The sequence below is a fragment of the Salvelinus alpinus genome, chromosome 2, assembly GCF_045679555.1.
Source record: "Salvelinus alpinus chromosome 2, SLU_Salpinus.1, whole genome shotgun sequence".
Taxonomy (NCBI): Eukaryota; Metazoa; Chordata; class Actinopteri; order Salmoniformes; family Salmonidae; genus Salvelinus; species Salvelinus alpinus.
This window is the reverse complement of record NC_092087.1, coordinates 101,510,066-101,527,114: the sequence shown is the minus strand read 5'-3', so window position 1 is coordinate 101,527,114 and position 17,049 is coordinate 101,510,066. Positions and strand designations below refer to the sequence as shown.

General features: G+C 42.3%; 2 protein-coding genes across 6 annotated transcripts in view; one reads left to right on the top strand and one right to left on the bottom strand.

Moving 5' to 3' along the window:
• LOC139546522 (zinc finger protein ZFP2-like) overlaps window positions 1–17,049 on the bottom strand; it is a 415,728-nt gene that overhangs the window by 365,871 nt on the left and 32,808 nt on the right. For 2 of the 5 annotated variants that reach the window (XM_071355074.1, XM_071355083.1), the window contains exon 1: window positions 4,330–4,969. The exons of 1 other annotated variant lie outside the window; for it this stretch is intronic. In XM_071355074.1, the coding sequence (XP_071211175.1) occupies window positions 4,330–4,735 (406 nt within the window). In that variant the 5' untranslated portion in view covers window positions 4,736–4,969. Of the gene's footprint in view, window positions 1–4,329; window positions 4,970–17,049 lie in introns of those variants that run through there. 2 more of the 5 variants (XM_071355012.1, XM_071355021.1) reach the window with 1 other exon arrangement.
• Window positions 8,786–11,428, top strand: LOC139547221 (zinc finger protein 32-like). The gene is made up of 2 exons (XM_071356301.1): window positions 8,786–9,373; window positions 10,247–11,428. The coding sequence occupies exons 1-2, from the start codon at window positions 9,067–9,069 to the stop codon at window positions 10,945–10,947; spliced, it is 1,008 nt and encodes a 335-aa protein (XP_071212402.1). The 5' UTR covers window positions 8,786–9,066; the 3' UTR covers window positions 10,948–11,428.

Here is a 17,049-nt window from a genome sequence, read left to right as displayed (position 1 = left end):
ATAAACAAAAGTACAGTCAATAACACAATAGAAAAATCTATATACAGTGTGTGCAAATGGAGTAAGGAGGTAAGGCAATAAATAGGCCATAGTAGTGAAGTAATTACAATTTAGCAAATTAACACTGGAGTGATAGATGTGCAGATGATGATGTGCAAGTAGAATTACTGGTGTGCAAAAGAGCAAAAAAAGTAAATAAAAACATGGGGATGAGGTAGGTAGTTAGATGGGCTATTTACAGATGGGCATGGGCTGTGTACAGCTGCAGCGATCGGTAAGCTGCTCAGATAGCTGATGCTTAAAGTTAGTGAGGGAGATATGTCTCCTACTTCAGCGATTTTTGCAATTCGTTCCAGTTATTGGCAGCAGAGAACTGTAAGGAAGGGCGGCCAAAGTAGATGTTGGCTTTGGGGATGACCAGTGAGATATACTTCCTGGAGCGCGTGCTATGGGTGGGTGTTGCTATGGTGACCAGTGTGCTGAGTGAAGGCGGCCCAGCAAAGACTTATAGATGACCTGGAGCCAGTGGGTTTGGCGACGAATATGTAGTGAGGGCCAGCCGACGAGAGCATACAGGTCGCAGTGGTGGGTGGTATATGGGGTTTGGTGACAAAACGGATGGCACTGTGATAGACTGCATCCAGTTTGCTGAGTAGAGTGTTGGAGGCTATTTTGAAAATGACATCACCGAAGTCAAGGATCGGTAGAATAGTCAGTTTTACGAAGGTATGTTTGGCAGCGTGAGTGAAGGACGCTTTGTTGCAAAATAGGAAGCCGATTCTAGATTTAATTTTGGATTGAGATGCTTAATGTGAGTCTGGAAGGAGAGTTTACAGTCTAGCCAGACACATAGGTATTTATAGTTATCCACATATTCTAAGTCAGAATCGTAGTGATGCTGGACGGGGGGAGGCAGCGATAGGTTGAAGAGCATACATTTAGTTTTACTAGCTTTTAAGAGCAGTTGGAGGCCACGGATGGAGTGTTGTATGGCATTGAAGCACGTTTGGAGGTTTGTTAACACAGTGTCCAAAGAAGGGCCAGATGTATACAGAATGGTGTCGTCTGCGTAGAGGTGGATCAAGGAATCACCCGCAGCAAGAGCAATATCGTTGGTATTTACAGAGAAAGGAGTCGGTCCGAGAATTGAACCCTGTGGTACCCCCATAGAGACTGCCAGAGGTACAGACAACAGGTCCTCCGATTTGACACGCTGAACTCTGTCTGAGACGTAGTTGGTAAACCAGGCGAGTCAGTCATTTTAGAAACCAAGGCTATTGAGTCTGCCGATAAGAATACGGTGATTGACAGAGTCGAAAGCCTTGGCCAGGTCGATGAAGACGGCTGCACAGTACTGCCTTTTATCAATGGCGGTTATGATATCGTTTAGTACCTTGAGCGTGGCTGAGGTGCACCTGTGACCAGCTCGGAAACTGGATTGCACAGCGGAGAAGGTACGGTGGGATTCAAAATGGTCAGTGATCTGTTTGTTAACTTGACTTTCAAAGACTTTAGAACGGCAGGGCAGGATGGATATAGGTCTGTAATAGTTTGGGTCTAGAGTGTCACCCCCTTTGAAGAGGGGGATGACCGCGGCAGCTTTCCAATCTTTAGGAATCTTGTTCTCCATGGACTTTACAGTGTCCCAAAACGTTTTGGAGTTAGAGCTACAGGATGCAAATTTCAGTTTGAAAAAGCTAGCCTTTGCTTTCCTAACTGACTGTGTGTGTTGGTTCCTGATTTCTCTGAAAAGTTGCATATCGCGGGGACTATTAGATGCTAGTGCAGTACGCCACAGGATGTTTTTGTGCTGGTCGAGGGCAGTCAGGTCTGGAGTGAACCAAGGGCTATATCTGTTCTTAGTTCTACATTTTTTGAAGGGGCATGCTTATTTAAGGTGGTGAGGAAATTACAATTAAAAAACAACCAGGCATCCCCTACTGACAGGATGAGGTCAATATCCTTCCAGGATACCCGGGCCAGGTCGATTAGAAATGCCTGCTTGCACAAGTGTTTTAGGGAGCGTTTGACAGTGATGAGGGGTGGTCGTTTGACCGCGGACCCATAACGGATGCAGGCAATGAGGCAGTGATCGCTGAGATCCTGATTGAAAACAGCAGAGGTGTATTTGGAGGGCAAGTTGGTCAGGATAATATCTATGAGGGTGCCCATGTTAACGGATTTAGGGTTGTACCTGGTGGGTTCCTTGATCATTTGTGTGAGATTGAGGGCATCTAGCTTGGATTGTAGGACGGCGGGGGTGTTAACCTTTTATGGCTGCAATTCCGCTAAAGTTACTTTTAGATTTGTATAATTTTCATTTTGATAGAATGTAGATTAATCACAGACAATCATTTTGAGATACTATTATAAATTAAATGAAACTGTTCCAGTAAAATGTACATATGAAAATCATAACTGGCACCAGATCAGTAGAAATGGTCAGATAAATTGGCACTCCAACTGGAAAAGGTTGCCGACTGCTGGTGTAGTCTATTACTGAAAACTTCAGGAGCAGAACGGCAGAATTTACGAAGTCCAGCAGCAGAGGGGGGAATCCCTCTGGTCGGGTTATGTTGACGACCGGCTCCCTCTAGTCAGGTTGTGTTGACAACCGGCTCCCTCTAGTCAGGTTATGTTGACGACCGGCTCCCTCTGGTCGGGTTATGTTGACGACCGGCTCCCTCTGGTCGGGTTATGTTGACGACCGGCTCCCTCTGGTCAGGTTATGTTGACGACCGGCTCCCTCTAGTCATTTGTGTGTATAATTTATTTAATCAAACAGCGTGCTTAAAGCATCAGACAGGTTCAGTACATACAGATTTTATAAAAACACATGGGGCGATTGGTAGAAAGAACAGATGACTCTTGGTTGACCAAGATGTATTTTAGTTGGGGACAGCACTAGAAACATGATTTTGGGGCTCCCGAGTGGCGCAGCGGACACTGCATCTCAGGGCTTGAGGCGCCACTACAGACACCCTGGATCAAATCCAGGCTGTATCACAACCGACCGTGATTGGGAGTCCCATAGGGCGGCGCACAATTGGCCCAGCGTCTTCCGGGGTAGGCAGTCATTGTAAATAAGAATTTGTTCATAACTGACTTGCCTAGTTAAATAAAGGTTACATTTAAATAAATAAGTAAATAGTGTTTCATGACAAACCATTTTTTACAAATCTGTCAAGGCACCAACTTTGAGAAGGGTTTAAAACAAAGGTTTCAAACCAATTCATGAATGTAATTGCATCTAGGTATGTCTTGCCTTTAATGTAAGGGCATGAAAAAAATTGGCTGAATATTATACAATGACTTATCAACAGCTCTAATAATTTGCCTCCACAGGAAATCTTCACTGGCAATTCTAGAATATACTATATAGCCTAGAAACCTGGTTAAACTATCATTATGACATCATGGATGAATTCTAGAATATACTATATATCCTAGAAACCTGGTTAAACTATCATTATGACATCATGGATGAATTCTAGAATATACTATATATCCTAGAAACCTGGTTAAACTATCACTATGACATCATGGATGAATTCTAGAATATACTATATATCCTAGAAACCTGGTTAAACTATCATTATGACATCATGCATTGCCAGTCCTTGTATTCATAGTGTAGTGAATTCGGGGGGTCGCCCTGAGCTGGACTCAAACCTGGGTCCAGCGACTGTCAAGCCAACACCTTATAACTGTTACGCCAAGATGTCTGAACTTCTTGACGAGGTCGCAAGGTTTTGGGTTACGGTTGCTACAATAGCATTCTCTATGATTTTGAGAGTGGTTACATTTCTCCAGCACCCATCCCTCAGCTGTTTACCAAAGCAAGTCTCTGGTCAGCCATTTTGTTGCTGTTTAAATACTAGGTTGTCCCTTTAAAAAAAACACACATCAATCAACCAATCTGCAGTTGAAACAATAACACAGCAGTCATTCCACCACTGTTTTGGTAATAAGATGATGATGGGCCTGGAGACATTTAACTACTCTCAAATTCATAGACAGATCTATGGATGCAAGTACTGACCATCCATGATATCAACATTATAGTTTTAACCATGTTGAGGCTATACAGTGTTGATTTACATTGTTTCTAAACATTGGAGTAAAAAAAGCTTATTTGGGGTTCTGATGGGGTACAACCGTTAAACTAAGCTCATGAGGCATGTGTTATATTCTTCAAGAATCAATGGCTATAAATAAATAATTTAAAAGTCAAAATATGGATGTAGCAATTGCCGATTTCCCCTTTAACACCAAACATCAGTTCAACAACTGCAGAGTTTGTACCTCTGTATTTAAGACAGTACTTACCAGTGGTAATCACGGCCCGGTTTCTCAAAACCATCTTATGGCTAAGTTCATCTTTAGAACCACTGGATGCCTTAAATTGCGTTTGGGAAATCGGGCCCAGATATCCAGTTTCCTCCTCCTCTTCTTCCGATGAGACCGTAATCTCCCCCTCCTCCGCTTTCACTTCAAAAACTGAATCCTCCTCATCTTTCACTGTAACATCCTCCTCCTCTTTCACTCTGAACGCGTCTTCCTCTTCTTTCACTGTAACGTCTTTCTCTTCTTCTTTCACTGTAACAGCCTCACCCTCTACTTGTTTTTGTATTGTAACATCCTTCTCTTCCTCCTCCTCTTTGATGAGAGCTTCTTTCTCCGTCCAGCAGACCGTCTCTTCTTCACCAGGAAGAGAGTCATTTAGTGAACTCATGGTCGGAGATGTTAGCTAGCTAGGCTAATGCTAACTTAACCAGCCCGCCAGCTGAATAATAACAACACCGTAAACATGAAATGAAATAGGATAACTTACTAACTAGACTACAGACGAGGGTTTAAAATACAGTGGCTAATATACACTAAAGCGTCTAAAGAGCTTTATTGATTCAGCTATTTTGGCTAGCAAGCTACCGAGGTGGCTGAATAACTGTTGCTGCTGCTGAAAGAAGCGTTCCGTCCACTAGATTATACGTCACCCTAACAGCATTGCATTAAAATCGCACACCGCCATCTGCTGACTGGAGTGGGTAACGCTCAGTCTGAACCTCTGACTGCGATGGAGATGTGCGATTTTGATACAATGACGCTAGTGTGACGTAAAATATATATTATAATGTTCAGACAAAAAGTTAGTGTAGGAAGCATGAGTTTTTACGCACCAGTGTAACAATACAGTGTGGTTAAAGACGTAGTAACTTAGTTGTGTTCACGATCTGGTTCCCTATAAGCACAACCAGTTATGTTTTTGAATGATCACATATGTATTAATTTATTTCGGGATTCTGGGTAATCCACAGCAGATTTATGGAGAATTGCTGTGGGTGAGTTCAAAATGGAATAGTCCCGGGATAGAAATATATAAAGTTGACATTACATCATAAAATCCACCTTTTAAATCATACATTAGCAATTTATGTTTTAGTAACTATTGTTGTTGGTTTGGCGTCAAATAAACCTCTCTATATGTTATTTGCCAAATCTCCATTTTCCATGTGGGTTTTATGCTAATGTTCCCTCTTTCAAGTTGGTATCTAACTGGAAATGCATCTTCTTTAGGACTGCTATTTTTACCCTGTCGACTACTGATCATTCATCCACACTGTGTGTCTCATCAATGCAGGTAATTTATGACAAATGTATAAAGTATATGTTTTATAAACTCATGAACACCAGACAGTTTATTTGCCCGGTTTTGTTAGTTTAGGTGTATTATACTTCCTCGCCACCAGAGGGGGACATTCAGTCATTTTCGTCATCTATAATAATGACATAAAGGCTATGCTGCTACGGTGTGGGACGTCATCTATAATAATGACATAAAGGCTATGCTGCTACGGTGTGGGACGTCATCTATAATAATGACATAAAGGCTATGCTGCTACGGTGTGGGACGTCATCTATAATAATGACATAAAGGCTATGCTGCTACGGTGTGGGATGTCATCTATAATAATGACATAAAGGCTATGCTGCTACGGTGTGGGACGTCATCTATAATAATGACATAAAGGCTATGCTGCTACGGTGTGGGATGTCATCTATAATAATGACATAAAGGCTATGCTGCTACGGTGTGGGATGTCATCTATAATAATGACATAAAGGCTATGCTGCTACGATGTGGGACGTCATCTATAATAATGACATAAAGGCTATGCTGCTACGGTGTGGGATGTCATCTATAATAATGACATAAAGGCTATGCTGCTACGGTGTGGGACGTCATCTATAATAATGACATAAAGGCTATGCTGCTACGGTGTGGGATGTCATCTATAATAATGACATAAAGGCTATGCTGCTACGGTGTGGGATGTCATCTATAATAATGACATAAAGGCTATGCTGCTACGGTGTGGGATGTCATCTATAATAATGACATAAAGGCTATGCTGCTACGATGTGGGACGTCATCTATAATAATGACATAAAGGCTATGCTGCTACGGTGTGGGACGTCATCTATAATAATGTGGCTGTTCTAAATTCTGTGTTGCTCAAAGCCTTGAGTGATGAACCGATTTTTGAGACTATTGGCTGGAAAGCGTCAATGCTTCAGGAAGCTTTGTTTCACCATCATGGAATCTATCTATTTTGGATGTTGGGGATTTTCCCTGCCATCATTCTGTATGTCTCTTTTGTTCTGCAGTCCTGTTTCAGTTGGGTTTTGTTAGTTGGGTTCTAACTGGTCTCCATTAGTTGGGCTCCAGCTCACTGACTATAGTGTCACGAACCGGCTCGAAGACCGTGACAAAAAGTGAGACAACGTGGAGATAAAGAATAACAAAATATATGTATTAACTGAAGTAAAGTAAATACAATTAACACTGGTGTGTTTTTAGTCAGTAGTGTAAGTGATTGGTCACGTGTTTACATGTGATAATGAGGGGTGTTGAAAGGTGCCAACGCAAACAACCTAAATCTGTCTGTGTCTGCATGGAGAGAGTCTCCTCAATGACTGGGGAAGAGGTGCATTTATCCTGGGACACACCCGAGCCCAAACAACCAAAATCTGTCTGTGTCTGCATGGAGAGAGTCTCCTCAATGACTGGGGAAGAGGTGCATTTATCCTGGGACACACCCGAGCCCAAACAACCAAAATCTGTCTGTGTCTGCATGGAGAGAGTCTCCTCAATGACTGGGGAAGAGGTGCATTTATCCTGGGACACACCCGAGCCCAGGTGTGTCCCATTTCACTGAAGACCCTCCCGGCTCCGCCCACCGACATCCTATTAAGGAAAACAAGAGCAAAGAGAAAGAATTCTGCAGACAGAGTGGGAGGGTCGTCACAGAAGTCTGGTGATATACCAGGGACTGAGGATGCAGTCTGGTGATATACCAGGGACTATGGATGTAGTTAGGTTTGTATGCAGTCTGGTGATATACCAGGGACTATGGATGTAGTTAGGTTTGTATGCAGTCTGGTGATATACCAGGGACTATGCATGCAGTTAGGTTTGTATGCAGTCTGGTGATATACCAGGGACTATGCATGCAGTTAGGTTTGTATGCAGTCTGGTGATATACCAGGGACTGGGGATGCAGTTAGGTTTGTATGCAGTCTGGTGATATACCAGGGACTATGCATGCAGTTAGGTTTGTATGCAGTCTGGTGATATACCAGGGACTGGGGATGCAGTTAGGTTTGTATGTAGTCTGGTGATATACCAGGGACTATGGATGCAGTTAGGTTTGTATGCAGTCTGGTGATATACCAGGGACTGGGGATGCAGTTAGGTTTGTATGCAGTCTGGTGATATACCAGGGACTATGCATGCAGTTAGGTTTGTATGCAGTCTGGTGATATACCAGGGCCTGGGCATGCAGTTAGGTTTGTATACAGTCTGGTGATATACCAGGGACTATGGATGCAGTTAGGTTTGTATGCAGTCTGGTGATATACCAGGGCCTGGTGATGCAGTTAGGTTTGTATGCAGTCTGGTGATATACCAGGGCCTGAGGATGTAGTTAGGTTTGTATGCAGTCTGGTGATATACCAGAGACTGGGGATGCAGTTAGGTTTGTATGCAGTCTGGTGATATACTGGTGGTGCAGTTAGGTTTGTATGCAGTCTGGTGATATACCAGAGACTGGGGATGCAGTTAGGTTTGTATGCAGTCTGGTGATATACTGGGGACTGGGGATGCAGTTAGGTTTGTATGCAGTCTGGTGATATACCAGGGACTGGGGATGCAGTTAGGTTTGTATGCAGTCTGGTGATATACCAGGGACTGGGGATGCAGTTAGGTTTGTATGCAGTCTGGTGATATACCAGGGACTGGGGATGCAGTTAGGTTTGTATGCAGTCTGGTGATATACCAGGGACTGGGGATGCAGTTAGGTTTGTATGCAGTCTGTTGATATACCAGGGCCTGTGGGTGTAGTTCAGTTTGTATGCAGTCTGGATATACCAGGGACTGGGGCTGCACAGTTAGGTTTGTTTTCCTCTAGCTATTCCCCAGTTTGCTCCCAGCAGCTTTCATAGAACATAGATCACTGTTAAACTAGGCTGCAGAGCGTTCCTAGTTTGACAGATAATTCAACCAGTGTGTGACCAGTGGGTGTCTTTAAATGAATGAATATGAAACTGCCTTAAATACAGATGTGAAGGAGAGTATGTTTTAAATTCTCACTCAAAATATGCACTGCTCTATTTGAACGTCTCAATATAATATTATTATTTCATGAAAGGAATGAAAAATACATTTGTGTGCAACAACAAAAAAAGTATCTTAACTGCGTTTCCCCTCCAATCAGCAGACAGCGATGTGCGTCTTTAAGGCGATGCTGCGAGCGTGACGTGTAATCTAGTGGACGGAACGGATCAACAACAACGAGTCAGCCACCTTGGTAGCCAACATAGCCGAAACATTTAGGCTGTTTTCTGTGCATATTTGCCTCTGTGTTTTAAATATACGTCTGACATCTAGTTAATTACCCCCATTTAAATGTTATAGGTACATTCTTAGTCAACTAGCTAGCTTGATAAGTTAGCCTAGCACTAAACTAGTCGCTCATGCTAACTAGCTAGCTAACATCCCCGACCATGAGCTCACTGATGTATTCCTCGCCTGCTAAAGAAGATGCGGTCTGCTGGACGGAGAAAGAAGCTCTGGGGCTGAACATTGTTGTGAAAGAGGAGAAGGAAGAGGAGGATGTTACAGTAAAACAAGAAGTAGAGGGTGAGGCTGTTACAGTGAAAGAAGAAGAGAAAGACGTTTCAGTGAAAGAAGAGGAAGACGCGTTCAGAGTGAAAGAGAAAGAGGAGGATTCCGTTTTTGGAGTGAAGAAGGAGAAAGAGGGAGAGATAACGGCCATATTGACAGAGGAGTCAGGAGATCTGATTACCACCAGTAAGTACTGTCTTAAAAACGGGCTCTAACTCTCTAAAGGTTTTGAATGAATGTGTGGTTTTTAAGCAGCATGCTACTGAAATTCTATACTTGAAAATGTTGTTCTGTACTATAGGAATTTATGTGATAATATAATGTTAAAGCTACATTTTAAAATGGGTGATTAAAGCCCTGAATGCTGATTGGCTGACAGCCGTGGTATATCAGGCCGTATACCATGGGTATGACAAAACATGTCTTTTTACTGCTCTAATTACGTTGGTAACCAGTTTATAATTGCAATAATCCACCCCAGGGGTTTGTGATATATGGCCAATATACCACGGCTAAGGGCTGTATCCAGGCACTCTGCGTTGCGTCGTGCTTAAGGACAGTCTTTAACCATGCTATATTGGCCATATACCACACTTCCTCGGGTCTTATTGCTTAACTGTAACATGTGTATACCATCAGAGTCCCCCCACCACAAAATCACAACTTAATTGTCTCACAGAATGGCAAACAACCATCTCTGTTCAGCCTATAAACATGACATTATCTATTATTATAGAGCTCTGCTAAGCTTATAAACATGACATTATCTATTATTATAGAGCTCTGCTCAGCCTGTAACCATGACATTATCTATTATTTTAGAGCTCTTATTATGACATCATGACATTCCCTGAGAGATTAGATTTGGAGCTCTACATCATTTGTTTTTAAATCTCACCGTCACGAAGTATATTTTTAATGATGTAATGTTGTGAAGACTGACCTCAGGTTATTGAGGGATCTAGTCTAGATTAAACCTCATAGGAAGACAATTTTATTTAATACAGGCTTCATTCAGGTCTCTCTGTTTAACTAAATAATCTGTTTGTCTTTTGGCAGGAGAGAGACCAGACTCTGACAGCGGGAAGAGTTCCTCAGAGGAAACAGACCCAGAGACGCCTAACCAACACCACTGCTCCCACTGTGGAAAGAGTTTTAGGTGGTCAGGGAGTCTGAAAACGCATGAGAGAATACACACAGGAGAAAAGCCCTACCACTGTTCTCACTGTGGAAAGAGTTTTAGGTGGTTATGGGTCCTGAAAACGCATGAGAGAATACACACAGGAGAAACGCCGTATCACTGTTCTCACTGTGGAAAGAGTTTTAGGTGGTCAAGGAGTCTGAAAACGCATGAGAGAATACACACAGGACAAGAGCCTCATCACTGTTCTCACTGTGGAAAGAGTTTTATGTGGTCAGGGAGTCTGAAAACGCATGAGAGAATACACACAGGAGAAAAGCCTTATCACTGTTCTCACTGTGGAAAGAGTTTTAGGTGGTCAGGGACTCTGAAAAAGCATGAGAGAATACACACAGGAGAAATGCCCTACCACTGTTCCCAGTGTGGAAAGAGTTTTAGGTGGTCATGGAGTCTGAAAACGCATGAGAGAACACACACAGGAGAGATGCCTTTCCAACATACTAATACACAGGAGGAGACAACATACCACTGCTCTCATTGTGGAAAGACATTTTCCCAGTCAGAGGACCTGAAAACACATGAGAGAATAGAGAGGCTGTGTTCTGACTTATGTTTCTGACTGAGAATTTGTCCACGGCCAGGATTCACAGGACCAGGGTGTCCGCTATGGACACCTGGAAGAAATCAGCAGCGGACATTTCTGAAGGTTTATCCAACAGACCTGTACATCCATGAATGGATCTCTATAATGTGTAACTATTTCTGAAGGTTTATCCAACAGACCTGTACATCCATGAATGGATCTATAATGTGTAACTATTTCTGATGTATTGTAATGTATTGTGTAATAGATGTACTATGTTAGGTATATTTATCTGTGGTTTTATTTCAACAGATTTTACTGATGCTATTAGATTGTACTATGTTAGGTATATTTATCTGTGGTTTTATTTCAACAGATTTTACTGATGCTATTAGATTGTACTATGTTAGGTATATTTATCTGTGGTTTTATTTCAACAGATTTTACTGATGCTACTAGATTGTACTATGTTAAGTACACTGCTCAAAAAAATAAAGGGAACACTTAAACAACACAATGTAACTCCAAGTCAATCACACTTCTATGAAATCAAACTGTCCACTTAGGAAGCAACACTGATTGACAATACATTTCACATGCTGTTGTGCAAATGGAATAGACAAAAGGTGGAAATTATAGGCAATTAGCAAGACACCCCCCAAAAAGGAGTGATTCTGCAGGTGGTGACCACAGACCACTTCTCAGTTCCTATGCTTCCTGGCTGATGTTTTGGTCACTTTTGAATGCTGGCGGTGCTCTCACTCTAGTGGTAGCATGAGACGGAGTCTACAACCCACACAAGTGGCTCAGGTAGTGCAGTTCATCCAGGATGGCACATCAATGCGAGCTGTGGCAAAAAGGTTTGCTGTGTCTGTCAGCGTAGTGTCCAGAGCATGGAGGCGCTACCAGGAGACAGGCCAGTACATCAGGAGACGTGGAGGAGGCCGTAGGAGGGCAACAACCCAGCAGCAGGACCGCTACCTCCGCCTTTGTGCAAGGAGGTGCACTGCCAGAGCCCTGCAAAATGACCTCCAGCAGGCCACAAATGTGCATGTGTCTGCTCAAACGGTCAGAAACAGACTCCATGAGGGTGGTATGAGGGCCCAACGTCCACAGGTGGGGGTTGTGCTTACAGCCCAGCACCTATACCTAAATATGTATTTTTATTTCACCTTTATTTAACCAGGTAGACTAGTTGAGAACAAGTTCTCATTTGCAATGACACATACAACAACACAGAGTTACACATGGAATAAACAAACATACAATCAATTATACAGTAGAAAAATCTATATACAGCATGTGCAAATAAGGTAGGATAAGAGAGGTTAGGCAATAAATAGATCATGGTGGCGAAGTAATTACAATATAGCAATTAAACACTGGAATGGTAGGGAATGTGAATGTGAATAGCAGAAGATGAATGTGCAAGTAGAGATACTGGGGTTAAATGGATTCAATACCCCATAATGTCAAAGTGGAATTATGTTTTTGGAAATGTTTACAAATGTAATTAAAAGCCTAAATAAGTTCAGGAGTAAAGATGTTGCTTAACAAGTCACATAATAAGTTGCAGGGACTCACTCTGTGTGCAATAATAGTGTTTAACATGATGTCTGAATGACTACCTCATCTCTGTACCCCACACATACAATTATCTGTAATGGCCCTCAGTCGAGCAGTGAATTTCAAACACAGATTCAACCACAAAGACCAGGGAGGTTTTCCGACGCCTCGCAAAGAAGTGCACCTATTGGTAAATGGGTAAAAAAAAGCAGACATTGAATATCCCTTTGAGCATGGTGAAGTTATTAATTACACTTTAGATGGTGTATCAATATACCCAGTCACTAACTCAGTTGCTGGAGAGAAAGGAAACTGTTTAGGGATTTCACCATGAGGCCAATGGTGACTTTAAAATAGTTAGTGTTTAATGGTTGTGATAGGAGAAAACTAAGGATGGATCAACAACATTGTAGTTACTCCACAATACTAACCTAAATGACAGAGTGAAAAGAAGGAAGCCTGTACAGAATACAAATATTCCAAAACATGCATTCTGTTTGCAATAATTAACTTTATATCCTGAATACAAAAGCGTTATGTTTGGGGCAAATTCAACACATCACTGACTACATATTTTCAAGCATGGTGGTGGCTGCATCATGTAATGGGTATGCTTGTCATTGGCGTCACTTGAGGCATAACTACAGTCCCTGGTTCTAATCTAATGATCATCAGCTGCATCATTTTATGGTTCTAATCCAGGCAGTATCACTTCCAGGTTAAGCGAGGAGTGTGTCAAGATGTGCAGTGCGGCTTGGCAGGGTCGTGTTTCGGAGGACGCATTGGCTCTCGACCTTCGCCTCTCCCCCGAGGAGTTGCAATTGGATTTCATGACATTGGTGAAAAAATATATATATAATACACTGGTACTGAAATTAGATTTTTAATCACCTGGAAGATGTGTCAAACCATGTAAACACCTGCAAGACTTCGGTTAGAAGTGAATCACCTGGCAGATGTGTCAAACCATGTAAACACCTGCAAGACTTCGGTTAGAAGTGAATCACCTGGCAGATGTGTCAAACCATGTAAACACCTGCAAGACTTCGGTTAGAAGTGAATCACCTGGCAGGTGTGTCAAACCATGTAAACACCTGCAAGACTTCGGTTAGAAGTGAATCACCTGGCATATGTGTCAAACCATGTAAACACCTGCAAGACTTCGGTTAGAAGTGAATCACCTGCCTGGACATCCTAAGAAGCACACAGAGACCTGAATTTTGAAGTCGGTTTTATAATACTTGTGAAAACTGACTTCAGGTGATTGAGGGATCTAGTCTAGATTAAACGTCATAGGAAGTTTGATCATGTGGAGGTTTCATTCAAGTCTGTTTAATTAGCCTAGTAGCCTAGTGGTTAGAGCGTTGGACTAGTAACCGAAAGGTTGCGAGATCAAATCCCCGAGCTGACAAGGTACAAATCTGTCGTTCTGCCCCTGAACAGGCAGTTAACCCACTGTTCCTAGGCCGTCATTGAAAATAAGAATTTTTTCTTAACTGACTTGCCTAGTAAAATAAAGGTAAAAAAAAAAAATAATAATAAAAAAATAATTAAATAATATGTTTGTCTTTGACAGGAGAGAGACCAGACTCTCCTTCTGACAGCAGGAAGAGTCCTTCAGGGGAACCAGACCCAGAGACGTCCAAACCAGCAGGACGACATCACTGCTCCTTGTGTGGAAAGAGTTTTACTCAGTTAGGGAGCCTGAAAACACATAAGAGAATACACAAAGAAGAGAAGCCTTACCACTGCTCCTTGTGTGGAAAGAGTTTTAGGTGGTTAGGGAGCCTGAAGAAGCATGAGAGAATACACACAGGAGAAAAGCCTTACCAATGTTCCCATTGTGGAAATAATTTTGTACAGTTTGGAAACCTGAACCAGCATGAGAGGACACACACAGGAAAAAAAGATGCACCACTGCTCCCAGTGTGGAAAGAGATTTACCCGGGTTAAGGTACCTAAAAAAGACTTGTGTTTTTGACTGAGAATGTGTGTTTTCTTTTGGACTGTCAAAATTGAGTTTACTTAGTGTAATGTTAGTGTACTGTTTTTTCAAACTGCGATTAATCCATTGTCTGAAAGGGTTAAAAACACGCTGAAAACATCCTAAATACATACTATATACCGCTGCAATCTACAACGTCATGTAAAAACAAGATGTCAAGGTTAAATAAAGTCTGCTTTATCAATGGAACATATTGTGACCCGTCATGGAGGTTAAATAAAGTCTGCTTTATCAATGGAACATATTGTGACCCGTCATGGAGGTTAAATAAAGTGGTCCCGTGTGGCTCAGTTGGTAGAGCATGGCGCTTGCAACGCCAGGGTTGTGGGTTCATTCCCCACGGGGGGACCAGGATGAATATGTATGAACTTTCCAATTTTGTAAGTCGCTCTGGATAAGAGCGTCTGCTAAATGACTTAAATGTAATGTAAATGCTTTATCAATGTAACATATTGTAACCCGTCCACTGTGGGGCGCTGTAGAGTCATACTATCCATAACAACTACAGGTCAAACAGGGAAATGGTTCACATCGTTTTTACACTATTCATTTTCACCACAGGGCTGTGTTTTGTTTAGGCTCACCCTGGTGTGACGTTTTGATAACCATGTAAATCTCTCTAGGACAAGGTGACTGAGGGTGAATGTACACTAGATAAATGGCGGTAAATTGCTGTGTGCCGCTTAGGCCGCCCTTTGTGACTCCGTCAAGAATTCAGCAGAGCAAGTTTGTATGAAGGTCTGGTTATTAAATGGGTTCATAGTTCAATAGTAATATCCTCTAAAACGCTCTGGGGACAAACTTTGCTGCCCTGTTTCCAGTTGTCCACATGGCTGGGAGAACCTCTTCAAGTAAGGAAATAGATTTGGAAAATGTAAAAACAACGATGTATTATTAGCTAACTAGCTACAGTGCAGGCTAACTCAAACGAGCTGCTAAATGAGCTAGCTAGCTGTCTAACCAACTTCAAATACTGTATAGATAGATAGCTAAGTGAATTAAATATCATCAGCTGTCTAACTTCATATTAGCTAGCTATCTTGATGTATTTATCACTGTAAAAAACAAACTCCAATGCATTTGTAGGTAGCTAGCTAACAGCCATGGAGGGTGAAAGGATAGCAGCCCCAACTGTCAGTGAGAGAGGAGGCTATTCTGGATAGGGCAGGTACTTTTGTGTTGTTCCTGACCCTAGAAGTGAGGATGAGGGAATGGCTGGATGAGTGTTTCAGACAGAGATAATAGTAACATAATATTCAGTGTGGTGTAATTTGACTATAATGAAGTGTGTTTCTTGTGAGGTTTTCTGTCCTCAGATAAAGAGCGCTATGAAAGCCAGTCTACATATGAAGAGGTCCCAATGAAGAGCAGTGGTTCTCAATCCTGGGGACTCAAAGAGGTACATTGTTGTTTTTGCCTCAGCACTGCACAGCTGATTCAAATGATCAACTCATCATCAAGCTTCAAGTGGTATTTATGTATTCATTTGTGATGTCATCCTTGATATGATCCTGTTATTGTCACATGCTACACATGTACATATGTGTGCCCATGCATCTATCAATCCAATGTTATCATGATTTGTTATCAGGGATATTATACTTTAGTAATCCACAATGACCTGGTGATGTAACAGTCTAATAATTACATTGTCTTCCGTATTCCTACAGATACCTTGTAACTGGAGATTCCTGCAAAACGATTGCCTACAGTTACCGTGTAGGGCACTGCAAGGTTGGGTGACCAGGGTCATCTGGGACTGTCTCCTGGAGGAACTCAGATGTGTGAAGGCTACCTGTGTCCTGCGTAACTTCATGAGGATGGACACGAGAACCAGGAGGGGATCTGCAGCTCGCCGCCGTGTCCCAGAGGAGGAGTCTGCTGCTCTGCAGGATGTTTCAAGGATGGGGTCCAACAACGCAGCAAGAGAGGCAATCCGTGTGCAGGAGATCTTCACCTCCTACTTCTTCAAAGAGGGTGCTGTTCCCTGGCAACACCATAGACCACACTATGCACAACCAAAGGCTCTTTTAAGAGGGTGCTGTTCCCTGGCAACACCATAGACTACACTATGCACAACCAAAGGCTCTTTTAAGAGGGTGCTGTTCCCTGGCAACACCATAGACTACACTATGCACAACCAAAGGCTCTTTTAAGAGGGTGCTGTTCCCTGGCAACACCATAGACTACACTATGCACAACCAAAGGCTCTTTTAAGAGCCATCCACATTGCAATAAGAGTATTCTTCCATTTACTTAGCTATGTCAACTGCAGTTATTCAATTCACAGTGTCTCTCCCTTTGATTTCTACTTCTCATGTGAGGGTGCTGTTTAGGTAAGGGTGTGATGTCTGTGCAAAAACAAAACAGGCTGTTTTAAATCACTAATATTGAAAAAACGTAGAACAATTAGACACTCTATAACCCACACCTACACACTCATGTATCAATCTGATTGATGGATTGTGTTGTGCAGTAAGCAGGTTCAGGTGTATAACTGTGGCTCCTTCCACCTTCAAAGAATAGGCAAGAGGGCCAATCATGGAGAATAGTAAGACACTTCATTA

Excerpts from the sequence above, each read along its gene's own strand:
- LOC139547221 (XM_071356301.1), top strand. The coding sequence starts at position 9,067 with ATGAGCTCACTGATGTATTCCTCGCCTGCTAAAGAAGATGCGGTCTGC. Across the intron at positions 9,374-10,246 it reads AGGAGATCTGATTACCACCA|GAGAGAGACCAGACTCTGAC; the intron begins GTAAGTACTGTC and ends GTCTTTTGGCAG.